The sequence below is a fragment of the Siphateles boraxobius genome, unplaced genomic scaffold, assembly GCF_051911475.1.
Source record: "Siphateles boraxobius isolate OS27281-9 unplaced genomic scaffold, OSU_SipBor_1 1, whole genome shotgun sequence".
Classification (NCBI taxonomy): domain Eukaryota; kingdom Metazoa; phylum Chordata; class Actinopteri; order Cypriniformes; family Leuciscidae; genus Siphateles; species Siphateles boraxobius.
This window is the reverse complement of record NW_027508699.1, coordinates 8,751,697-8,778,143: the sequence shown is the minus strand read 5'-3', so window position 1 is coordinate 8,778,143 and position 26,447 is coordinate 8,751,697. Positions and strand designations below refer to the sequence as shown.

Genomic DNA, 26,447 nt, shown 5'->3' with positions numbered 1-26,447 from the left:
AACACCTTTGACTAATGTACATGGTTTGATTTTTGCTGTAGTCATCAGTTTATGGGCGAAAGGAAAGCTGTCAGCAGACATTTAGTGCTGATGAAATCGGCCCATAACACTAAACAATGTAGTGTTTGCTCACCTGTCAAATAACAGACCTAATCTCTGCAATATGTGTCAACATCAGCTGGCCACTTGTGATAAACAGGAAAATTTGTATATTTTCCTTTCTGGAAAATAAATATTTAGTGATATAAAAAAAAAATCTGAGGAACGCTAAATTGGAGTTTTGTATTAAAGTGTGTGAGTGAATGAGTGCAGATAAAATGGTGAAGGAAGAGGATTGGTAGTGAGGAAAACAAGGAGGGTTTTCCTGCAATATACCGGAGGTTGCCGTTTCAGAACCGCAGTCCTAGGACCGTTTTATGTACTAGCCCAGAGAGCAAATGACATCTGGCCCAGTTGTGGCCCACATCTCCCACATTCTTCTAGCCCACATACCGCATGGAATGACGGTAATATGACTCAACATGAGTGTGGCTGGCAATACCATGCATATCTGGGCCAGCTATGGCACATTTGGCTCAGTTCTGGCAGTGGCAAAGGTCACATGGGCCACATGTGGCCCACACACATCAAGCTACGCACTAAAACCGGCTTGGTGTGTGGGCTAGAAATGCTGCCAGAACTGAGCCATATGTGCCATAGTTGGCCCAGATGAGGTCCGGATAGGTATGCTATCTGGGAGCAGTTTATACTATTTCAGAGCATTTACTATTCAATTGACCCTTCGCTAAGCCCCACCTCCCTAGGTACTGTTGCTACGCCTGACAAGCTTTCGCGCCTGGCACGTCTATTACAATGTATATGCACCGGTGTCAGACATTCCCAATGAGATAATTAGTAATTTTTGGCGAACATGTGAAATATCTGAGAGAGCAAGACAAAAGAGACTGCAGTATGCATTCGAGGGATATATCCACGACATAATATGCAACCGATTAGAGAATAATTTTATAAAAATTGAAGCTAAAGCCTATAAGTTAAAGTCCCAGCGCAAGTAGCAATGGTCATACGCTGACCATTCTAATGGGAACCATACAAAGTGAGGAACAGCTATGTTCGTGCACAGCAGGGTAAGTGAAATGTGAAAATAATCTAATAATTATAAATCAAACAGGTTATCCATAAATCTTGTGGAATAACACTAACACCGGGAGAGCCGCGATCGGATTGGGTTAAAGTTACTCAGTCAGGGGTAGTAGCCCGTCGATTAACAAAATGCTGAAATATATTTCTAATTATGTCAGTGAGCCTCCGTCTTGTCTTTAATCATCTTATTTTACGTTAAAATATATGCATATGAATAAAGAATCGTCATTATTTCCAAGCAATAGGTGTTTTTGTTAATCCTGTCGACACTTAGTTGTGAATGGGGTCTCCCACACTCTTGATCCACGCTCATCATTTCTCCCCTTGGCTTTTAGATTTTCGAGAAGGAAAATTCCACTCCCCCGACCAAATTTAGGATACCGGGCATCAGATTTGCACAATCCATACGCACAACACTTTGGCATGTTTCCCTCGCTCGAAAGCTTGCCAGACCTAGTTACGGTTTCTAAGACACGATTGGGCAGTGGCGGTTTTCGGGCGTGGCTTAGCGAAGGGTCAATTGTGTATTTGTATTTATTTTTGGGAATGCTTTAGTTTATAGTATTGAGGAATGCTTGAAATGTGAGGTTGATAAGATTGTTGTATATTTTTTTTTATCTTTATAACTGCTGTATTTCAACGAACTTCCCACCAGTCTGTTTTTTAAGTTGAACTAACAGACTCAGATGTAGGGCATTATCCCAAATGGCCCACTTCATGTGCATTTTTTTGGTTTTGAGGAGTTACAATAGCTACGGTTTGTGCATGGCACAAGCATCCCATTTGCCACCGCTATGTGCCCTCGATGTGCACTTCTGGCGAGCCCAAACTGGTGAGCTTCACAGCAGACTTCTATCTGTCAGTCAAAGAGGTATTGCGTGATGAAAGTGTGGACTTGGAGGAAGACTGCAAAGGCTTAGGTCCTGTCCCAAATGGCACCCTAATCTCTTGTTGTCTTCCTCTGAGTGCACATACGCAATGTCGCTTTGACTGTCGAGTTGAAGACATGTAACGGCCACAAAGAGGGAAGCCATGAGCACTCTTTTGAAACTCAACATGACAAATAGGACACGCTATAGCAGGGGTCTCCCACCCTGCTCCTGGACACCTACCGTCCTGCAGTTCCAACCAAAGACCCGTGAACCAGCTAATCACATTGTTCAGAGATACTTGAAAATGACAATCAGGTGTATTAGAGCAGGGTTGGGATTGAAGTCAGCTGGAAGGTAGCTCTCCAAAAGCAGAGACCCCTGCCTTGCCGTCTTGTGGACTTCATGGACATATATATGCGACAGTACTTGTGGTCTTGCGGACTTACAATGGCACATGAAGTGTGCCATTTGGGACAGGGTCTAGCTGGGCTTCATCCAGCATGTATACAGGTTAACTCAGACTTCAAGTGTCCTTGGCATTGTGCAGCCTACAACTGACACACAATGTGAATTTAATCCTTCAAATATTTGACTACTTAGACGAGGGTGTCAAATCCTACTGAAGGGCCACTATACTGCAGAGCTTAGCTTTAATCTTAATTAAACACCAGAAGCAGCTGATGAAGGTCTTCGGGAATACTAGAAACTTCCACGCAGGTGTTTTTGGGGCACAGGTTGGAGCTTCTCTGCAGTAGATTGGCCCCCCAGGAGCAAGTTAATGTCCATCCTAAGGCCAAAGTATACTTTGTGTTCCACTCTGTTATGCGGACAGTGTGTCTGAATTTTTCAGCATCAGCTCAGTCTGTTGTCTGCGCAGATACATTTTTTTTGTCCTCAAATTTAAGAGGCCACTATAGTGCACATGCATCTTCTACTAGTCAACTTTCCGTAAGGTCAAATACTGTTGTAGCAACATATTCAAGAGAATATTGCTGAGCAAGTTAAACTTTTGACTGGTGTTTAGGTATACCTGAATAGCAACACTCTTTAGAACTACTTTTGAAGTTAACTTTATCTCTCCATTGAGTTCTCAGGGTTTGTTACTGCAACACGAACTTATGTAACTGGACCACACACTTGCAATGCATTGGACTAGCATTCATGTCCGCAGTCACGTACTTGGGTGTTTTTGATTTTAGTGTGAGTGTGAAATTTGTAACTGGTGAGTCGCTTGTGCTCTGTTATCTCCTAGGAGTTAATAGATGAACTGGACCGTCATGCTCATGGACAAATGGGAAAGAGTTGCGAATCGACCAGTACATTTACCTGGCTCAGATGTACAGTTTGATGAAGGATTGGAAGTAGCATTAGGTAATGCCATTGGCATGGTCTTGAACTTGATTCTGGCAGTTCCTGGGTGCCAGTGCAGTGCATTTGAGGTACAACATGAGAGAATGTGCAGTGGTCAAACGCAAGTAGTGCAGCATTGTTGAAGATACTCACAGGGAATGTAGCAGATACACGTGAAGAGGGAATAGAGCTTGTACAGAAGGTCAGAGGAACAGACTGTATCTCCTTACGCTGTGGAGTGTGAATTAGCATGTCTGAAACCTCTGAGACCATGAGACAGAGGGCATTAAGTATCATTGAGAAAGTGGAGTTCAGGGAATCTGCTGATATATTGGAGTCAATTCAAGCAGAGTAAAGTGAAAACAGGTAGAGTAGTGGAACATTCTTGTGAAGTTAGAAGCATTGGCAAAAATTAATGTTCGACAAGCATAAGCAAATGCGTAAAAAATAGCTTTAGTAAATAAATTTGGTTTACAATTCATATTAAAGAAAACCTCTGTTTACCTTTCTAATGACCTTTACCTGACAAATTGCTTGTGATGTTCCACATTGGTAAGTAGCCTTGAAAAAATGCAACTTAACAATAAATAATTGTAAATGTCATATAAATAATGCAAAATACAGTTTTATGGCAGGTAAATTTTAATCGGCAGGCAAAGAGCTAAACATGGTCCCTGGTAGGAGGAAGAGGAAGATCACACTGTGGTATTAGGAAGAACATATCAAGATAAACAGTAAGATAATGAGACTGTAGTGTGTTGTAAACAGAAGATTGAGTGTTGAAGGACGTGAGATGATGTAAGATGAAAGTTTCAGTATGAATGTTGAAATTACCAAGAAGGTTATGTTGGTGATTTTTTTTTTCCTGTAGTTCTCCTTTTTTTCAAAACTCTGTCAGAAAGTAAAGAATGGAGTTCCACAGCATTTTCTGTTTAATGAAAATGAACCCTGCACCATGGTTCATGGTGTAAGGCCTATCTATATTTTACAATATCTGTTAATTTAGGGGCAGTTTACACAACACCGTTTTCAACTAAATACTGAAACCTTGTTATGGGTTTTGGCTGTGAATTTGCATGACAATAGCATTTTGGGGGGGCTGAAAACGCAAACTCTTAAAAACAGGATTCAAAGTGCAAAAACTTTCTTTACAAAGTGATATCACCATCTACTGGCGTGTTCGCGGGAATTTCAATGTTGTCATTTGTATGCGAAAAACTTGAACCAAAAACTTTTCAGTTACATAGTTGATGTGAAAATTTACCCTAAGCTAGCTTCTGATAATAAACAGGGTAATTTATTTTGATTACTTTAATTATAACCAAGGAATTAAACTAGGCACATGGATCATATAAACATTTAACTAAAAAAACAATGAAAAAAAACAATGCAGAAACCAAAAGGTTTCCTCACAATATTACAAAATAATAATAATAAATAAATAAAAGTTGTAGTCAAAAACTAGTTAAATGTCAGAATTAAATGGTCAAAAGGCTACTATGCATGTAATGTAACATTTGTGTTTCTTTTTAAGCAGGTTTAAATATTTAAAATGACAGAATGGTCTAACTGAGCGCATAAGAAAATTACAGCAATATATTGCTATATTGAAGCATTCTTCAGAACATACACACATAAAATGAAGAATCTGAAAGCATTTCTCAAAATGTAGCTTTTTATTGAACAAGCAAAGCAGCATATTTACACAAATGTATCTGCATCGTACAAATGTTTCATCGGTTTTGGGTATCCATCCCAGTCACTTGCTAGCAATCCTAAAGTGCATTTCACAAGGCCAAATCTTGTTCTTTTTATATATATATATATATATCTTCACATTCTAGGCATTATTCATTTTACAATTAAGTGGTTAAATGCAAGTTACTGTTCTAAAACAAAAATTCGATTCCTTCTGCTATTAGATACTTCTCAACTGATTTTATTTTGCATCAATTTCAAACTATTGTTTATAACTGATCTATGGAATTGCGTAGTGCAATACAGGATTATGAATGTAGTAACACAATCTGTGCGCTGAGAGATAAAATTCCGCTTACACGCAAAAAATTCTGTACCACCAATGGTGATAGAAAATATCTGGTTCAGCGGAAACGGATTCAAAATAATCATCAAATCAAACTTTTATTTTTAAAAGTAGCGTTTACAAGTCAAACGCAAGTTTAACACTGCTTTGGTGTGCATGCATTAGTCAACACCGTAGCATATTAGTCATACAGATTTCATTCCCGCCACTGCTGAGCCTAGTTAGGCCAAATAGTTAGCATTGATTATCAGCGGTATGACCTGATGTTGCTTCATACAGTGTAGCACTACAAATGTGCTCAGAATACACTCTAACATAGAGCATGGACACAGTGACCATGAGTGCAGCAAGCCACACCACTGAACTGTCAAAGTCAATGCACAAGGGTAGAAAAACGACAGGGGTACGTAAATGTACCCCTTAAGAACTGTATAAAAGCCCCACTCGAGATGCCACTGCAACATATTTTGCTTGGTGGTAACACGAACAGGGGGAACGCTGGCTGAAATGAATTTAAATGAGAAATGAGATGAAGACCCCTCCACCTAGAGCTTCTGCAGATGCCGTAAAGGTCTGCCATACACAAGACCTGAAAAGTGCACTTGTAGTACATAAGGAAACGTCAGTGAAGAACAGTCACATACTTGCACGAGTTCAGGATCATTCGACTTCTCTCTCTTTTTTTTTAAGGCTTTTCAACCAAGAGCGATCAAAACTAGTCAAATTTGGCAGAGTGTCAAACTTTGGGATTAAGGAAGATGTGAAGAATGGAAAAATACAGGAATACTGTAATCTGTGGAAAGAATGCAAAATCAAACAGTCCAAACTGGTTCTGCATAAAAAAAAGCCAGTTCTTGTGAAAAGTTCATCTAAAAATGAAAGTTCTGTCATCATTCACTCACCCTTGACTCGTTTTACTCAATGTAATTCCAGCCAGTATGCAGTTCTTATTTACATGAAACAACAAAACTTTCAGAAGAGATTTTCGGCAAATAAAGTTTATAGGGATAGTTCACCCAAAATTGAAAATTCTGTCATCATCTGTACTCGTCCTCATGTCAATTCAAACCTTTATGACTTCCCTTCCTCTTTGGAACACAAAAGCTGATATTTTGAATTGTTTTCTTTTTGTCCATAAGTCAATGGCATATTACTTGGACCCCACTGACTTTCATTGTATGGGCAAAAACAGTTCAGAATATCTGCTGTCATAGGTCATACAAGTTTGGAATAGTTTTCCTTTTTAGGTGAACCATCCCTCTGAAATTTTCAGAAGACTTAGAATAGAGCGCAAGTTGAAAGGACCACCATTTCATGACATGTTTCTATAAACTCACTGCATGGAAAAGATAAACATGAAGCTTCTTCAAAAGTTCTCCGTTTGCGTTTCATGGAGAAAACAACAGCATACTAGTTTAGAGTAACATGGGGTTGAGCAAATGAAGAAAACACTTGTAAGTTGGGAAATAAATGAACACTTAAAATGTCCTCAGTGAACGGAGAAATCAACAGTCTAGGAAAAGCTATTCCCTTTAAAAAGAAGTTTCTTAGAGCGAAAACAAAAGTTCGATATAGAGCTGTCACTTTGGCTGAAAAGAGAACAGTGGAATAGTGTCTTCTTTCCAACATCTGGAGATGATAGTGGACGTTGGCAATGTGCATAGGGGGCTTCTGCAGTGAGAAGATCAGGAGAGAAGGAGAACTCCCCTGATAGGTGCTTTCGCTAGGAGTTTTGCAGGAGGCGTCTATAATGGGGCATGACCTCGTGCTCTGGGAGATGCAGGTTGAACTCTAGGGCCACCAGAACAGGGAACTCGAAGGCGATCAGCTCTCGACGGTTCACCCTAAACCTCTCCTCCAGTTTCTAGGGGGAAAGAGATCAGGGGTTCTCGTTATGTAATGGCATTCGTTACGCAACATGGAAACGTCCAAAAATGCATAGTAACAAGATTTAAAGATTGCTGATTTGTCTATTTTTAATCCCAAAGGTTGTTATAAGAGACAAACAAGCAAAGTCAAGGAATGTGGAGTAAACAACATCTGTTGAGTAGCTGTAGTTGCCAAGTAAAAGAGTCAATGGGCAAAGATAAACTCACATCAATCAGGTGTTTTACTTCGTGTTTCTTCAGGTCTCCTCCGATCTTGGCCGCGAGCAGGACGCAGGCACCGGAGCAGAGTTTGCGGTTCTGTTTGTTGAGTTTCCCTTGGAGCACCAGCTTCTCGAAGTAAACGAAGGCCATGGCCACCGTGGACTCCTCATAGCCGCACTCCTGAGCTAGTTTACGGATCTCTCGCTTCAGGCTTTAACACAAAACAAAAAGCCACATTCTCATCAGTACTCAAGTTACTCAGATGTTATGTGAGATTGTAAATACTTTTACAATACTTTAGAAACTTTGATACCTTAAAAGGCTTGTCTCTCGTTACTGTACAAAAGAATAGGTAATGAATCAAAAACTATTTGCTGTAACCCTTGATATCTCCCAAATCAGGGGTCTTCAACCCTGCTCCACATCCCTGTAGAGTTTAGCTTCAACTAGGGGTGTGCGATAATGTAAAAAAATTATGAAGATTAGACGATATTTAGAGTGTGTTATTGTGCTGGTACCTTAGCAGGTTTATTAAAGTTTTTTTTATTCTTCAGGTTCTGTGCGGTGGTTAGTTTGCAGCAGTGAAAAATAAAAGTTTAAACTGATTTTTACCTTTTATCTGCTTTTTTTGGACGATATATACAATTATTTTAGAATTGAAAAGATTCTTAAAAAGTGAAACTAAAACCACCAGTAGGTGGCGGCAAGTCACTGTTAATAAGCAAATCATTGAGTCATTAATTCAACAGATTTGTTCAAACGGCTGATCATTTCAGCAACAAAGCATTTAGGCTCGTTCGACTTCATGCAGCGCTGCGCAGACCGATCGACAGCTGACTTGACAATATCATGCTTGTTATATATTGTGTACGACTTGAGACAGCGCCGAGCGATTCGAGGGCAGCCGGAGGACTCAGCCAGCGCAGCTTCTCCAGAGCGGCTGCACGAGCTCTGATGACGACACAGCTGTTCCACGATTGGCAAAATCCACCGAATGACAACAATCACGTGTGTTTTGTGTTTATTCTTTCCTTCAGGAACCTTTTAGGAACCTTGAGTTCCACTAATGCTCATAAATAGTTTTTTTTTATGACAGTAAAAGCACTCTTTGTGCGATTGCCTAACTATAGCTATAGCCTAAGAGACAATACTGTATTAAAATGCAGTAAAAGGTGCCCTTGCATTGAGTAAATCACACAGTGCACTCTCAGGGGCCATTTACACGACACCATTTTCAACTAAAAACGCACAACTTTTTGTGTGTTTTGGCCATTCATTTACACAACAAGGTGGCGTTTTTTGGGTGGCTGAAAACGTAAACTTTTGAAAACGGTCTCTGTGTAAACTAGAGATGCGCGGTTGGCGGTTATAGCCGCGGACACCCGCGGATCGGGCGGATGACGTGACGAAACAAATGTTTTAATTAAATTCGGGCGGGTGGTGGGCGGTTTCTAGTCTCGTGCCTGTCATCAGCAGCGCCTTGTATCAGCGAATGGCGGGCGGGTGCGGTTTTGAAAGTTGGTCAAAAACGTTGGTGCGGATGGATGGCGGAGGGATGATGAGTTTTGTGATGTGTTTGCGGATTAAATAATAGCCCATCCGCGCATCTCTAGTGTAAACAACGAAAACGCGAATCTCTGAAGACGATGACATAATGCACATGCGTATTACCTGTTTAGTCTATAGTGTTTCATAGCCATCTATTGGCCTGGCAGCAGAATACAGAGTTTTTAGTCGTTTTCGTGGATGCGTGTGAATGGAGATTGTTTTGACAATAGTGCCGTCTGTACGCGGAAAACTGAAATCGTTGTCATGTAAACATTCCCTAAATGCGCACGCGCAGTAGTCTAACCTAAACTGAAAGGGCTACATCATGCAGTTGTTTGGTATTTGCAAAGTGAGGGACATATTCGACAATGTCAGATTGCACATCATTAAAACAACAATCACAATAGTATAGTAGACGATAGGGCTAGGCGATATGACCAAAATCTCATATCCTAATAATGATATACATCACGATATAGCACCTTTTCTGTAAATTCAATCAATTAATAGTTTATATATATTAACCAAGTGGAAAAGAGTAAATTTCTTTTCTACATTTCAAAGTATATACTCAAATTTACTTATTCATATGTGATTATTTTTTTCCCTTTATTTAGAACTTCTGGGCAAATGTTTAAGTAGTAAACCAAATGTAAACAACGTTATTTAATCGTTCTATTAAATATTTTAATTTGGCAGTCAACCAATCACAAATTCAAATAGTATGACTGTGCAAATGTGATATTGACGGAAAGCCTATCCAACGTGTGTATGAAATGCCCAGAATGTATTTTTGAAGTTGCAGCACAAAACACCCCACAGTTAATTTATTATACCGTAACCATTTGAAAATGTCATTTTTGGGGCCTGTTTTAAAAAGAGCTGTTTTGGTGTGTCCCACCTTAAATGTAAATGAGCTGCATATCCCTGCCCTGCCTTTGGATGAGGGCTTAACTTGCATACCTATGGCAATAAACAGTCTGTAGAAGCAGAATGGCTGAGAGTGAGTGAGAGACCCGCTGTTTTGAATGGCATTCAGCCGTACATGTTTGAACCGGAATCAGACCCAGATGATGAAGAGACTCCGGTGACGGAAACACAAATGAGAATGGACCAGGACGTCTCGGAATGGTTATTTGATACATTAATGTACTTATAGAGTTGTAATCGCGTCCCCTTTGCAATTATGGATGTGCAACACACACACAGATACACACAAACTGTGATAATGTTGGCGCAATTTTTTGAAACTACAAACACAAATACTGTGATAACGTTTGCTACGTACAAACGAAATTACATTTATGCGAGGGACCTGTTGCGTCATGCGTCAGGTTGGAAATAAACTTTGCAGGACATTAGGTCCCCAGAAGGAGATTTGAAGACCTCTGCCCCAATTCATCCTACACTTCAGCTTAGCAGCCCATCAAAAGCCCAAACAAAGAGATGTTTTATAAAACAACTATCTGCTTTGTTGAAGTTTTTCTAGCAGCAATTTTTGGACGTTGTGCATTCACACTTGCAGCACGTGTAAAATGATTTAGCCTTTCGTTTGGCTTACTTCCAACCTTTCCTGAACTCTGAAAAGAATTAAGACCCGTGTTAAGGATTACATCTTGATTGAATAACTGAATTATTTCATTTCCTCACTGCTTTCCAAGGATTATCAATGCAATGTTAGAAAATAAGATTTGGTAAAGTTCCAGATATTGTAGAATATGTAGAAATGATGTAATGTTTATGTGTTTATGTATTATGTATCCAGAAATGCATTGAGTTTTAAGTTTCATTCTACACCAAAGCACTGCTGAAATATAATTATTTAAATGCTAGCAGTCATAAAAACGAGAAAATGGATTTGAATGATTTAATCATTACTGGAAATATTTATTTATTTCCGGGGCAATTTTTTTTACAATATATGGCGTGAGATGTGTTTCACTAGGTGTGTTTTCATGAGCACCTTTAGTTTAATTCAATCCTGAATAATCCCAATTGATGATTTAGCCTAAGACATGTGATTAATCAGCATCTATAAGCAGCATCTTTGAAATATGCTTTATATTTTAAGCATTTGAATTGTCACGTTGTGCATGCAAAATTAGTAAACACGAATTTGCAGTCGCGTTCGGTAACCATACACAGACAAAGAAAGTACAAATAAATCAATGTAGACATAAATACACAGAAATAAATGTGGAAATAAATAAATGTGGGAAATACAATTATACATAGGGATGGGAATTGATAAGATTTTATCAATATCAATACCACTAACGATTCTGCTTATCGATCCGATTCTTTAACGATTCTCTTATCGATTCCTGATAGCACTGTGTGGGAAAAAGTAGTCTTTTTCGGGGGGGAAAACAAGTCGTTTTAATGCTTACACTTGACTAAGCAAACTGTACTTTTTATGTAATTTCTGTAATAAATGGAATCTTATTGTAAAGTGTTACCGATTAGTTATACACCGATTAAACGTCCCGTGAGTTCAGTGTTGGAAAGATCAGTTGTTTTAACCATTCATTAAAACGAATCGGTTCAAATGAGTCATTAGTTCGCGAATTGGACGTGTCATTATCGGACGTGTGCGCGTTGTGTGATTATCCCGCCAGTTGGGACATCCCACAAGATGTGTGTCATCACAGAAAACATTTCATCACTGGATCGTTTTTTTTTCGTTTATTTGAAGTGTGATTATGTCAGCTGAATGTGCGGAAGACTTTTCAGAGAAGATAAGGCAACGTATTTTAGCACAATTCACACCCAGCGGCAATTCAGGAAAAACAAATCTCCGAATGCTCCACATAAAACTTTAGTCTCCCTACCTTACCATCGTGTCGTTTATTTTGATTAATATGTGCGAGGGAGAGAGGAAGACAGCGCTTAGTTTTGAGACGGTGAAGCCTACTTTCGCCTTGCTCCGAAGAGAGAGAGAGTGCGTGCGCGCGACCGGGGCTCTCTCTCTCTCTCTCTCTCTGCTCGATCAGTTTAACATGCGCCCTGTCACAAGCGCAGCGGTTCATCTACATTACCAGAGAGAGACAATTTTACTCACTGATCAAATAAGACTTTGCAGGACAAAGATTATCTTTGGACGCGGTGCTATGGTGCTTGATAAAGGACAAAAGGGACAGTTGTGAGTTCACGGTCTGTACATACTATGGCTGACTCAGAGCAGGAGCATCGATAAGAGGACTCGTTAACGTCGAGGGCATACAATATCGATGGATCGTAAAATTTAGAACCGGTTCTCGAGTGGAACCGGTTTTCGATTCCCATCCCTAATTATACATAATTCAATTTTTTTTTTTTTTTCTTTGTGCATTTATTTATTATTTTGGCAGACATGGCATTCCATATTTTCAATTAACTAGTAAAAAAAAATTTTTTGATCAGTTCCTGATCTCATGCAATGGTGACACGGATTTCAACTCAGCGTCAAATAAAACATTCAAGTAATTTGTAATTTATGTCAAGGCAAATTGCCGATTATTGCCTTTCATTCACTTGTTGTTGGTGTTTGGTCGCAGTTTCATTCGCTGATCTTTCATGTCGGATACGACTGACCAATATTAGTTGGTCAGTACCCTACATCTCGATATACGTTTCCTAAACGTTTTATGTTAGTATAATTGTCCAACAGGTGAAAGTAACAGCTCAGTTCTCACGTTTTGATCTATCATTTGTGCACGTCATTGCAATACTTGCCTTTAAAGGTTCAGCAAGTACAGTAGGCTGCTTTACAAGCAATCATATGAATGGTTAGACTCCATACCTTCAATAATTCGACAACTTCCTTACCTTCTGATCTTGCTCAGTGTTAGACGGATGTGAGGGAACTTCTCCTTAAAAGTCTCATTCATGTCCTTCTTGAGATCGGAGGGTTTGACATACTCAATGACTGTGGTCTGTAAAGAAGTGTGGATATTCATTGAGAGAACACACACATCACATGGGTGAAAGACACAGTTTCCACTGGGTCATTGAAGCATTTGCCCAGTTTCAAAGCATGTGGTCTGGTTTTGTTCTATAAACAATTTGCAGATTCAAGATTAGGGGTTTTCTTGAGCCAGCTCAATCCTGCTCCGAGAGATACAGTTTAATGCTTATAATCATAACATCTATACTTTAGTGAATGTTTATTGTTGTATACACTTATGAGATGATGATAATGTAAATGTTCAGGGCTAAATACTTTGTTTATACATTCTTGCTGGAAACTTTCCTTCATAGAACAATAGCGATTGTTACGAGCATTGAATAACCAATAGAAGGAAGGGAAAGGCTGTCTCCTGGACTGTTGTTGAGTTCAAGTATGTGTCTACTATTAAATGCAAAAACACAAACAGAGCTGAATAGGAAATGAACGGAGTCTTCTGTTATGTAAACCTGATAAAAATCACCTTTAGCCGCTAGCTGATATTTGAAAAAATAAATTTAAAAAAACCGATGCCAAGCAAAAATAAAATAATGAAGACGAGCAATGGCATAGCCTGCAGTGAAACTGGTGCCCATATTCATATCCAGTGTTTGGAGGAAAATAATATTTTTCAAGGTCACCAGTCTGGAATTTCTGCTAAACAAAGTTACTAATTAACAGCGAAACTAGGGATTCAAGTTCACACTGCAAATGTGCCTGTAACGGTAACCAATAAAAGAGACACTAGAAGCATGAGCTGTATTTTTGAAGTACTCCATATGAAAGAAAAATCACACATGACATCTTTATATCTAAGATGTTTCTCCTAGAGAGGAGTGAGATTAACAGATTGAGATTTTTTTGTGAACTCCTGCTTCTCACTTTTATTTTTCTTGAGAAAAAGACCCGGGGAATCTCCTGTGTTTCTAGTTTCAGAAGTGATCTCAGCTGTCTCAAACTGAGCTCAGATCTGTTAAGATAAAGGCTGTGATCAAACATCAGACATATACTAAATGCAATTATTAAATGTTTTTCTGCATAATGGCTGGCTTGTTATCCCCCCCCCCCACTGTATAATAGTGTTTCTTTACATAAAAAAAGCTTTTTAGATTATCATCTATATTATTTTTATTTTAGGAAAGAGAATCATCTAGTGCTGTCAAATCTATTAAAAAATTAATTAAAATCGCATATTTTTCTGTAAATAATCGATTAATTGCACCTAACAAAGTTTTTTTTTAATATTGTAATTTCTGCATTAATAATTTTAACTCCAAATTAAAGGGTTAGTTCACCCAAAAATGAAAATTAAGTCATTAATTACTCACCCCCATGCTGTACCAACCCCGTAAGACCTTCGTTCATCTTCGGAACACAAATTAACATATTTTTGATTAAATCTGAGAGGTGGATCACTGCTACATAGGCTGCCAGAGGGAATGAAACTTGACGGCCCAGAAAGTCATTAAAGAACATGTTTAAATATTCCATGTGCCTACAGTGGCTCAACTATAAGTTTATCAAGCGACGAGACTACTTTTTTCCCAAAAAAAACCCCATAAATAACGACTTTATTCGAATATTCCTTTTCTTCCTTGTGGGCCTGAGACGAGAGTTCAAGAGATTTCCACGACGCATGCGCGAGAACTGAGAAGAGGACGTTCTTCTTCTAATACTTCTTGTTCAGTTCTCGCGCATGCGTCGTGGAAATCGCTTGAACTCTCGTCTCAGGCCCACAAGGAAGAAAAGGAATAGTCGAATAAAGTCGTTATTTATGTTTTTTTTTTTCGGAAAAAAAGTATTCTCGTCGCTTGATAAACTTATAGTTGAGCCACTGTAGTCACATGGAATATTTAAACATGTTCTTTAATGACTTTCTGGGCCGTCAAGTTTCATTCCCTCTGGCAGCCTATGTAGCAGTGATCCACCTCTCAGATTTAATCAAAAATATCTTCATTTGTGTTCCGAAGATGAACGAAGGTCTTACGGGGTTGGTACAGCATGGGGGTGAGTAATTAATGACTTAATTTTCATTTTTGGGTGAACTAACCCTTTAATGTAGAAACTTCAAACAATCTATAAATAAACCCATTATAATGAATCTCACATTTGCCTGTGCCCTTCAATATATCAGGGCTCAATGTTTTCTATTGGCCCAGTTAGACCAGTTAAGATTTTTATTTGCCCAGTCAAAATGCACAAAAATATATTGTTTTCGTTGTTTTTGACCCATGTAACCTTGTAAACAGTGCTTTAAGATTTTCAGGGAGGATATATTATACAGAAATTGAATGAAGTTATCAAACACTTCAGTCTTCACTGCATAAAATTAATAAATGAAATATAGATTAATCCGTATTAAAGCTACATAATTTATTCAGTCAAGAGCAGTGAGTGCGTTTTATCTTCTTTTTTGTTGTTGTTGTTCTTCTTTGATTATCCTTAAAGGAATAGAAATTCATACAGGTTTGAAACAACTTGAGAGTGAGTATGACCTAATTTTAAATTAAGTAAACTATTCCTTTAATGACAGACTGTTACGTGTGGGTTTTGCTGTGTCTTGTATATCACGTGATTCCTTGTTTGTCATGTGACCCTGCCATATGTCTTGTCTTTTGTTGTTGTTGCTCAGTGTCCACAGGTGTTCCTCGTTCATGTTTATTAGTCTCCCTAGGTGTTTCTTATTAACCACGCCCCCTTGTTATCTTGATTAGCTTGTTTGTCTGTGTATTTAAACCCCTGTGTTTCAGTTGTTGGCTGTCGGTTGTTGTTTTATGTTACTCCTGTCCTGTTCTGAGTTCCCTGGATTTCCTGTTTTTGTATTTGTTTAATTAAATGTGCTTGCAATTGGATTCACTCTCCGTTTCATTCCTGACTGGATGTAACAGAACAACCGACCCAAGATGAATCCAGCAGCCAGTCTCTTTCGCCTCAGCGAAGGTGACCGCCCTATTGGGAAATATGTGGAGGAGTTTTGTGGACTTTGTGATGGGGTGGACGTTGATGATAATGTCTTGAAAGACATGTTCCGTTATGGCCTTACGGACCTCCTAGAGTACCTTATGCCGGACAACACCCCTCAATGGACTTTAGAGCAGTACATTGATATTGCCCTTCGGATAAGCTCTGCGCTTCACGCCAGCCACGTCCAGCCAGAGACCGTCCAGCCAGAGACCGTCCAGCCAGAGACCGTCCAGCCAGAGCTTCACGTCAGCCACATCCAGCCAGAGCTTCACGTCAGCCGCGTCCAGCCAGAGCTTCACGTCAGCCACGTCCAGCCAGAGCTTCACGTCAGCCACGTCCAGCCAGAGCTTCACGTCAGCCACGTCCAGCCAGAGCTTCACGTCAGCCACGTCCAGCCAGAGCTTCACGTCAGCCACGTCCAGCCAGAGCTTCACGTCAGCCACGTCCAGCCAGAGCTTCACGTCAGCCACGTCCAGCCAGAGCTTCACGTCAGCCACGTCCAGCCAGAGCTTCACGTCAGCCACGTCCAGCAAGAGCTTCACGCCAGCCACGTCCAGCCAGAGACCGTCCAGCCAGAGCTTCACGTCAGCCGCGTCCAGCCAGAGCTTCACGTCAGCCGCGTCCAGCCAGAGCTTCACGTCAGCCGCGTCCAGCCAGAGCTTCACGTCAGCCGCGTCCAGCCAGAGCTTCACGTCAGCCACGTCCAGCCAGAGCTTCACGTCAGCCACGTCCAGCCAGAGCTTCACGTCAGCCACGTCCAGCCAGAGCTTCACGTCAGCCACGTCCAGCCAGAGCTTCACGTCAGCCACGTCCAGCCAGAGCTTCACGTCAACCACGTCAAGCCAGAGCCGAGGCCCTCTTCGCCGCTGGTCCTGCCCAGCGCTCAGTCCTCTTCGCCGCTGGTGCTGCCCAGCTCAAGGCCCTCTTCGCCGCTGGTCCTGCCCAGCTCAAGCCCCTCTTCGCCGCTGGTCCTGCCCAGCGCTCAGTCCTCTTCGCCGCTGGTCCTGCCCAGCTCAAGGCCCTCTTCGCCGCTGGTCCTGCCCAGCTCAAGACCCTCTTCGCCGCTGGCCCTGCCCAGCGCTCAGTCTTCTTCGCCGCTGGTCCTGCCCAGCGCTCAGTCCTCTTCGCCGCTGGTCCTGCCCAGCTCAAGGCCCTCTTCGCCGCTGGTCCTGCCCAGCTCAAGACCCTCTTCGCCGCTGGTCCTGCCCAGCTCAAGACCCTCTTCGCCACTGGCCCTGCCCAGCGCTCAGTCTTCTTCGCCGTTGGTCCTGCCCAGCGCTCAGTCCTCCTCGCCGCTGGTCCCGCCCAGCTCAGAGCCCTCGCCGCTGGTCCCGTCCAGCCCTGAGCTTTCTTCTACCGATCCAGAGACTGTTCTAGTCACGTCTGCCGATCCAGAGACTGTTCAAGTCACGTCTGCCGATCCAGAGACTGTTCAAGTCACGTCTGCCGATCCAGAGACTGTTCAAGTCACGTCTGCCGATCCAGAGACTGTTCAAGTCACGTCTGCCGATCCAGAGACTGTTCAAGTCACGTCTGCCGATCCAGAGACTGTTCAAGTCACGTCTGCCGATCCAGAGACTGTTCAAGTCACGTCTGCCGATCCAGAGACTGTTCAAGTCACGTCTGCCGATCCAGAGGCTGTTCAAGTCACGTCTGCCGATCCAGAGGCTGTTCAAGTCACGTCTGCCGATCCAGAGGCTGTTCAAGTCACGTCTGCCGATCCAGAGGCTGTTCAAGTCACGTCTGCCGATCCAGAGGCTGTTCAAGTCACGTCTGCCGATCCAGAGGCTGTTCAAGTCACGTCTGCCGATCCAGAGACTGTTCAAGTCACGTCTGCCGATCCAGAGACTGTTCAAGTCACGTCTGCCGATCCAGAGACTGTTCAAGTCACGTCTGCCGATCCAGAGACTGTTCAAGTCACGTCTGCCGATCCAGAGACTGTTCAAGTCACGTCTGCCGATCCAGAGACTGTTCAAGTCACGTCTGCCGATCCAGAGACTGTTCAAGTCACGTCTGCCGATCCAGAGACTGTTCAAGTCACGTCTGCCGATCCAGAGACTGTTCAAGTCACGCCTGAACCTGATCGCTCTATGTTTGTTTCTGTGTTTACGTCTCTCCTTGTGGCTGTTTCTGTTCTGGTGTCTGTTCCAGAACCGGAGCCAGTGTCTGTTCCCGAGCCATTCTGTGTGTTGTCTGTTCCCGAGCCCGTGTGTGTGTTGTCTGTTCCCGAGCCAGAGCCAGTGTGTGTGTTGTCTGTTCCCGAGCCAGAGCCAGTGTGTGTGTTGTCTGTTCCCGAGCCATTCTGTGTGTTGTCAGTTCCCGAGCCAGTGTGTGTGTTGTCCGTTCCCGAGCCAGTGTGTGTGTTGTCCGTTCCCGAGCCAGTGTGTGTGTTGTCTATTCCTGAGCACGAGCCAGTGTGTGTGTTGTCCGTTCCGGAGCCAGTGTGTGTGTTGTCTATTCCTGAGCACGAGCCAGTGTGTGTGTTGTCTGTTCCCGAGCCCGAGTGTGTGTTGTCTGTTCCCGAGCCCGAGTGTGTGTTGTCTGTTCCCGAGCCAGAGCCCGTGTGTGTGTTGTCTGTTCCCGAGCCAGAGCCAGTGTGTGTGTTGTCTGTTCCCGAGCCAGAGCCAGTGTGTGTTTTGTCTGTTCCCGAGCCAGAGCCAGTGTGTGTGTTGTCTGTTCCCGAGCCAGAGCCAGTGTGTGTGTTGTCTGTTCCCGAGCCAGAGCCAGTGTGTGTGTTGTCCGTTCCCGAGCCAGTGTGTGTGTTGTCTATTCCTGAGCACGAGCCAGTGTGTGTGTTGTCCGTTCCGGAGCCAGTGTGTGTGTTGTCTATTCCTGAGCACGAGCCACTGTGTGTGTTGTCTATTCCTGAGCACGAGCCACTGTGTGTGTTGTCTGTTCCCGAGCAAGTGTGTGTTGTCCGTTCCCGAGCCAGTGTGTGTGTTGTCCGTTCCCGAGCCAGTGTGTGTGTTGTCCATTCCCGAGCCAGTGTGTGTGTTGTCTATTCCCGAACCAGTGAGTGTGTTGTCTTTTCCCGAGCCAGAGTCTGTGTTGTCTGTTCCTGAGCCAGAGTCAGTGTGTGTGTTGTCTGCTGTTCCTGAGCCGGTGTCTTCTCCGCCCTGGCCGCCCGATGGACTGTCTTCTCCGCCCTGGCCGCCCGATGGACTGTCTTCTCCGCCCTGGCCGCCCGATGGACTGTCTTCTCCGCCCTGGCCGCCCGATGGACTGTCTTCGCCCTGGCCGCCCGATGGACTGTCTTCTCCGCCGTGGCCGTCCGAGGGCTCATCTCTGCCCTGGTCCCCTGCGCAACCTTCTCTGCCCTGGTCCCGTTCCCCTGTTAGGACTTGGCCCTCCTACCCTCCCCCAAGACCACCTCCGCTTCACCACCCTCCTGAACTTTAGTGTTTTTGTTTCAAGGGGCGTCGGGAGCCGCCCATAGGGGGGGGGCTATGTTACGTGTGGGTTTTGCTGTGTCTTGTATATCACGTGATTCCTTGTTTGTCATGTGACCCTGCCATATGTCTTGTCTTTTGTTGTTGTTGCTCAGTGTCCACAGGTGTTCCTCGTCCATGTTTATTAGTCTCCCTAGGCGTTTCTTATTAACCACGCCCCCTTGTTATCTTGTTTAGCTTGTTTGTCTGTGTATTTAAACCCCTGTGTTTCAGTTGTTGGCTGTCGGTTGTTGTTTTATGTTACTCCTGTCCTGTTCTGAGTTCCCTGGATTTCCTGTTTTTGTATTTGTTTAATTAAATGTGCTTGCAATTGGATTCACTCTCCGTTTCATTCCTGACTGGATGTAACACAGACAACAGCAGGTTTATTAGGCTTCTGTCACTTCAAAATCTGACACATCCCATTTTCTCAACTCTTTACATTCATTTAAGACTTGAACTTCATTTAACTCATTTAAGACTGTGCTTGTGAGGATACTCGACCAAACGGGCATTTTGGTATAATCTTATGTGTTTTTGTCCATTCAAGCACTGTCTGAAGCGGCTTTCTGTGCGCTCGAGTGTGTGTGTGTGTGTGTGTGTGTGTGTCACAGACAGGAGATTCACAGACGAGTACCGCAATGCATTATCTTTTGTGTCTTGATTTAAAAACTTGATTTGTGTCTTGTGTCAGTGAAGACAAATGATTTAAAAGCATTTGTATAAATAAGAGTGTGATCATATAATGTAACGCTAGCCAAAGGATGACAGAAAAAAACGAATGCTGAAATACTTTTAATGTGTTCAACTGAAAAAATTCAACGAATCTTGCATTGACGTGTTAATTTTGACAGCACTAACGTATGCGATTAATTATTTAACCAGCATGTGTTTTTTATATATATATATATATATATATTGTCTCACACACACAAACTTATATGTTAGATGCCATTAATCAATTTGACCGCGCTAGAATCATCATATATTGGGCCCTAGGCATCAAAACATTTTGGCTACAAAACAGCAATTTTCCACAAAATACATACAGACTTGGAAAAAATTACATATGAGTCGGTCAAGTTTTGCATTGGGCGACATAACTCACCATGTACGAGGGAAAGATAAGCACTCTTTTGTGCTTTCCACATGGCCATTGCGGGTCATCCAGAAGATTTGGGTCATAGTCCCTAAAATCTCCCAGTTCATTCCCTATGAGAAAAGAGAGGGCAAATAAACAGACTATACATATTCTGCGATTGACAACTTAGTTACGTAACCAATATATTTAGAACAGCAACATTTCTGATACACACTGAGACAAGCGTATGAACAGAGGACGACTATTTTGGTAGGGCACTCAATATGTTTTAATCAAGAGGTTCATGACCTTGCTCAAAAAAATAAATAACACATTATTAAACTAAGGTCTTACCAAAATGCTCATTAAACTGAACAAGCAGCCTCTTGTCAGGACATTTTAGGGAGATTGAGGGAAAATGAAAGGGCCATGACAAGCTGTTGGCACACGCACCTGTATCAAGGCTACTCTGGTTACTGTTGGCACGGGCCAGGCTGAGGCTGCGGTGGCTGGCATTGCGAGACTGAGAGAAAGACGACGTGGAGTCGATGGTGTTACGACGACCCAGGACATTGGTTGGATACAGGAACTGTGTGTATGACACTGTCTGCCAAGAGATTTACAGTATCAGTAATCTTAATGAATATATGATCAAAGATTAAGAATGTACACTAGCCACAAAAGAGGACATAAAATGAATATACAAGGAGAAGGGAAGATGAAAATAGTGTTCCTTTAATCACATACCTTAAATTTTTTTATTTCAAGATTGGGAAAATCTACGTAACTCTTGGCCCTCTAGCGGTTAAATGACAAAACTGCATGCATTTTGTGGAAGAACATTGTTTTGGTTGTGCTTCGGCTCTGCGTGACTGTGCGGATGAATATGGTTATCATACTGCTCATAAAACATATCCACTACTAGGCTAAAACGTTTTGTTTCCCTTAAGATTCGAGATTTAGCTGCTCCATCACAACCTTTCTCACTCGTTGTGACAACTAACCTATATTTCACTCTGACACCAAACACGCGTCAAAATAGCAACATTTCTCCATTTACGGATATGACCAGACACGTACGGGCAAGTGACGTATGTGCACACTTTCCCGCGAAAACCATCCCGACAGGTCTAAAATATAAACACTATTAATAGGCTTACCATAGTGGATCAGGGTAAGAAAAAAACGTGTAGCTTTAATAACACTTAACAAAAAAAAAACAAAAAAAATTCATTTGTACACTAACCTTGCCATCTGCACCCAATTCAACCCCCTCCAGGCCGATCACCATCTCCTTGGCACTTATGCCACCCGAGGGGTGTCGCTGGCGCCCGCTTTCTGCCTTCACATCCCTGCTGGGGCAGGAGAACAGCTCAGAGCCCCTCATGCACACACACATCAGGCTGTACAGGCAAACCTGCTCGACTACATCTGCCACAATAACTGCACGGGTGGATTCTTGGTATTTGAAAATGTAAATGTTGGCATTAAGAGGATGAAAGAAAACTATATAGTGTAAGTGTTGTTTTTAAACCAAATTCTGTACACTTTTACTAAACAATGTTTATTCTATTATCATTTTATACACTTCTACTATTAACAATCATTTTGATAAATGTTATTATAAAACATTATTTACTGAATTAAATTAATCATATAATCAAATAGTGGCACAACAACAAAACAAATCAAGTAAAAAATAATTTGCATTGCATTATTGTTTCATGCCCCAAGGATCAAGATGAATGGATGAATGGATAATACATATTTATAAATGTATACATATTTGTTTGTCAGGGTCCAGGACTAATAAAAAAAATTATTATTAAAATTATTATTATTATTATTATTATAAGCCATTGACATGACAGGGAGAAATTGGGATTCTTTTTTTTTTTTTGGCAAAACGAACAGGAATATAAGCTGTTCGTATTATTATTATTTTTTAAAAGCCTGTTCTTAAAAAAAGCGGTAAAGTCAAGGGTGAGGTCTTTGTAAAGCATGCCTAAGCTTGTTGGTCAAGCTCTCTTTTATGATCATCACAGCCGTGTTAAACTCAGGATATTATCAACTAAAACCCTAAATAAAGACATTACTTGAAATAAAATAAACTATACAAAACACTTAAACATTATTTTATTTCAGCTAGTTTCCAAGGCAAAATTTCTCATAAAAAAAAACAAAAAACTATGACACATTTTTTTAAAAAAACGACAAAATTACTAAAACTTTAACAACAATTTAAATGAAATAAAAATGTAATTCAAACCATTAACAAAAACTACAATACTAAATCAATGCTATTAAAATAACTGCAGGAGGGTTCATTCAAACTCTTTAGTGATCAGTTACCTATAAATAGCTAAAGGCCTCAAAGGACAAAAACAACAAGCAAGTGTCTAGAAAACTGTTAGTAGCACCCGGAAGACACAGTTATGGACTAACTGTCACTTTGAAGTCATTCAACAAGTTTTTCCCATTTATGAAGCTTAATTATCGAAATAAATTCTACTAACATCATGACTTGAAGATTTGATTATTATCTGACATGTGATGACATGAAGCAGAAACATTACGGTATCTAGCGCATCTGTAAACAATGTTGACATTGTGTCAACGCATAAAGTATAACTAAAGAAGAGAAACAAAACTCAAGAGAAAGACCAACTTACCAGGTGTACTGGCCAAATAAACCAAAAAATACTGCAGAAGAACTCATTTATTCATGTGCAGACTTAGAAACAAAGTCGAATTAGTAGATGACAGGCAGAACTCGGCGTTAGCACAGTATTTGTGAGATGTTTAGTGATGCATCAATAAACTCAGATCCCGTGAGGATACAGACTGCAGTTATAGGTAATAGGAGCCCTTCAAACAGCTCAGTCAATGGAAAAGCATTAGGCAAGAACTAATATGAACAGGTGCCCTTGAGAGTTTTTGAATAAATAATTAAAGACCAAACCAGATTTTCAGGAGGAGTCCATGGCAACCTCTAGATCCACAATGTATAAGAAACACTCTTGGCCATCCCATAACCAAATGATCAGTTCACCTGACTCGTTCCTTCAGCTTGCTGACATAACCTTGTGTGTGTTTTAGTTTAACATTCAATCAGGAATACAGGAGGATCTATCGCTCCTGATCCAAGGACAACATGTCCACTTTACTGCCTATCCGCCACGCCAAAACATCAATGGACTAAATCTGAATCTAGCAATTCATCATATTGACAGCATCACTGGGAGGTTTTCAGTTATATAACACTATATACATGGGGGTCCAAATGTATGAGACTACATTGAAAACAAAGAAGCATTCTGCATTTCTAGGTCAAATCAATCAAGTGTGCTTACATTCTCATCAAAATCTCAAGATAAATGACAATTGACCATGTTGACCCTGGGTGAATGTCAGATTTCTTTTCTTCCATCAAGTGTTTGAGTTAATGTTTGCTCTTATTGCCATTAAAACAAATGAGGGACTAACCAAACGTCATCTTGGTATTAATGTTCCTTTTTAATTAAACTTTTCTATGAAATTGTTATGCCAATAATACACTTTAGTGTATGTATTATAGTGCAAACTAATGCATTTTCAATAGAGCTCTGAGACTTTTGCAAGAGACTGAATGTATCCATATATACCATACATTATAAGACACTGAGGCTTTTATCTCTATTAGGCTTTTATCAATTGTCCGCTGTACATCAATAAAAGCAAGTGTAGCCATAAAAAGAAGGTTTGAAAGGATTTAATGCTGCCCTTCGCCCAGTTTCAAATACACTGTTTCACAAAGTCTCATTGTATCTTTTAAAATCATTAATCTTAAAAGGTTTCTTTCGTAATTAATAGAATCATGATGAAAAGTGCAACATCTAGCCGTTCAGTCATTATTCATTATTGATCAAATAAAAGTATGTGAATAAAATGCAGGACTTGGTCATATCAACACCATCCCCCACAGAGCCTAATCTCAGATAGTAATAAATCCAATGACTGCGATGCCCTCAAGTTACTAGAAAACAACTCTTGAACTGTTCAATTCTTCAATTTTTACTCAGGTTCAGAGAAAATCAAATAGGCGTACACTCTATAAAGCATAAACTGTGTAGTTATTAGCATCACCAAATGTGAGTGCAAAAGTAACTGTTTTCAAACAGGTTTCCCGAACACTCCTCCACCTTCTATTGGTCAGTCAAACAGGAAGTCCCTCTTCAAATTTACACCATTGGCTGAGCTGTGCTGGATTAGTCAGGATACTCAAACAAACAGATTAACACACCACCACAGAGCTTTTCTCAGGGAAATAAACCTAGAAATGGCTTACTGAGTTGTTTCTGCATTTCATTACAGCAATAAATTACACACTTCAGCTTAAAACAATGTGAAAGCAGGCAATGCCAAGATGTAGGTGAGAAAAACAACCCATTAGAAGTTAAATATCAAAGCAGATGGCAAGATTTATTAAACCTTAAATCAGCTGAAAAGCGGCAGATTCAGGATGCTGTTCTTAAAAAAAAAAATTTTTAAAAAGCGGTAAAGTCAAGGGTGAGGTATAATTGTAAAGCATGCCTAAGCTTGTTGGTCGATCTCTCTGAATTAAAATTACACACCTACTAACAAAAATCTGGACAACTATGAAATACTGATACAAACGATCTGTGCATAGAGTCTAAAAACTACTGAATAATGAGAACACTGCATGAAGAAAAAAACATGGAAAAATTTATGAAAAAAATAAAAACTTGAGGTACACTTTCAGCGTGCATATTTTAAGAGAATAAAGAAGGATGCTACACGTTTAATTGTGGACCCATTCTTAATGGCCAGGGGAAAAAATTATCAAAATGAGAGGATGGGAAAAGTGAAGGGATAAAAAAAGGTTGATGGTGAATAGAAGATTTGCATGCTGAAGAATACATACCCTGTTTGGCTACAATCTCGATAGGGCAGGACAGAAAAAACACTATAGAAGGATCTTCTGCCACTGATAAGGACTATCCTATAAAGACAAAATGATACATAAACTAATGTATATGAACTCTTGTCAATATAGAGGTCAGGACCACAGGCAAAGATAGGGAGAATCACAGCAAATAAATTATATTTAATAGTATGTCATACATTACGTAGGAATGTGTATGAAAGAATACGCAACAAAGAGAAGAGAAAGAAAACAAAAAGAAAGTCAAACACTCTTTGAAGTAAACTAAAACCTTACTGAGAAATCACTGATTATATTTTCAAACAAACAGGATTTAAGAATGGAATATTCTGCCAAGGCTTTCAAGTTCTTATATTTCCCTCAGAAGTTCATGAACTGCTAATAACTGATCTGAAGCACAAAATAAACGAAATAATGGATCAAAGCTCAGCTGAAAAAAATATTTTTTTTTTCACTCTCTCACACATCAAGCACTGCAGTTAACTTTACGGAAGAAAGGTCAAAGACTGCAAGTGTGTGGATTTGATAGATATTCTCAAAAGCCTTAAGGAAAAACAATGCTGGTCACAACCTCTTGTTTTACAACACACCCATTCACATTCAAATTCAGATAAAAGAGAGCATCTGGCAAACACTAAGCACAAATAATAATAATAAAATACCCACTAATAACATGCCTAAAATGTTTGGGTTTCAGAGAATGTCTGAATCTTAAAATACCAGAGGGTGGGTCTCTCTCTCTCACACACACACACACACACACACAGACACACACACCGAACGTGATTTCACCAAGTACAATATGTTCCTGGAGCAACATCTATGTTGATCCTGGAACGACATTTCAGATTTGAGGATTTATGTCAAGTTTAGGCTTACAACCAGGGTCAGGTGCTTCTACATCAGTGTTATTCACCATCATTTCCTTCTGATTTTAGGGATAACTTATTGGTAGTCATATAGGGTTAGGACTACATTTTCAGACAAGAATGTTGTTCCGGAATCAACTAAATATGTTGACCCAGGAACATGTATAACTTGAAGAAATCACTGTGAC

At 40.8% G+C, this 26,447-nt stretch overlaps 1 protein-coding gene across 2 annotated transcripts in view; it reads right to left on the bottom strand.

Annotated features, from left to right (window-relative positions):
- Positions 1 to 5,022: 5,022 nt before the first annotated feature.
- cables1 (Cdk5 and Abl enzyme substrate 1) overlaps positions 5,023 to 26,447 on the bottom strand; it is a 35,592-nt gene continuing 14,167 nt past the window's right edge. Inside the window, exons 4-10 of one of the 2 annotated variants that reach the window (XM_077198509.1) lie at positions 25,370 to 25,447; positions 21,692 to 21,797; positions 20,899 to 21,052; positions 20,473 to 20,576; positions 12,855 to 12,961; positions 7,506 to 7,710; positions 5,023 to 7,273 (exon numbers count right to left, since the gene is read on the bottom strand). In XM_077198509.1, the coding sequence (XP_077054624.1) occupies positions 7,133 to 7,273; positions 7,506 to 7,710; positions 12,855 to 12,961; positions 20,473 to 20,576; positions 20,899 to 21,052; positions 21,692 to 21,797; positions 25,370 to 25,447 (895 nt within the window). In that variant the 3' untranslated portion in view covers positions 5,023 to 7,132. The remainder of the gene's footprint in view (positions 7,274 to 7,505; positions 7,711 to 12,854; positions 12,962 to 20,472; positions 20,577 to 20,898; positions 21,053 to 21,691; positions 21,798 to 25,369; positions 25,448 to 26,447) is intronic. The other variant, XM_077198600.1, reaches the window with a different exon arrangement.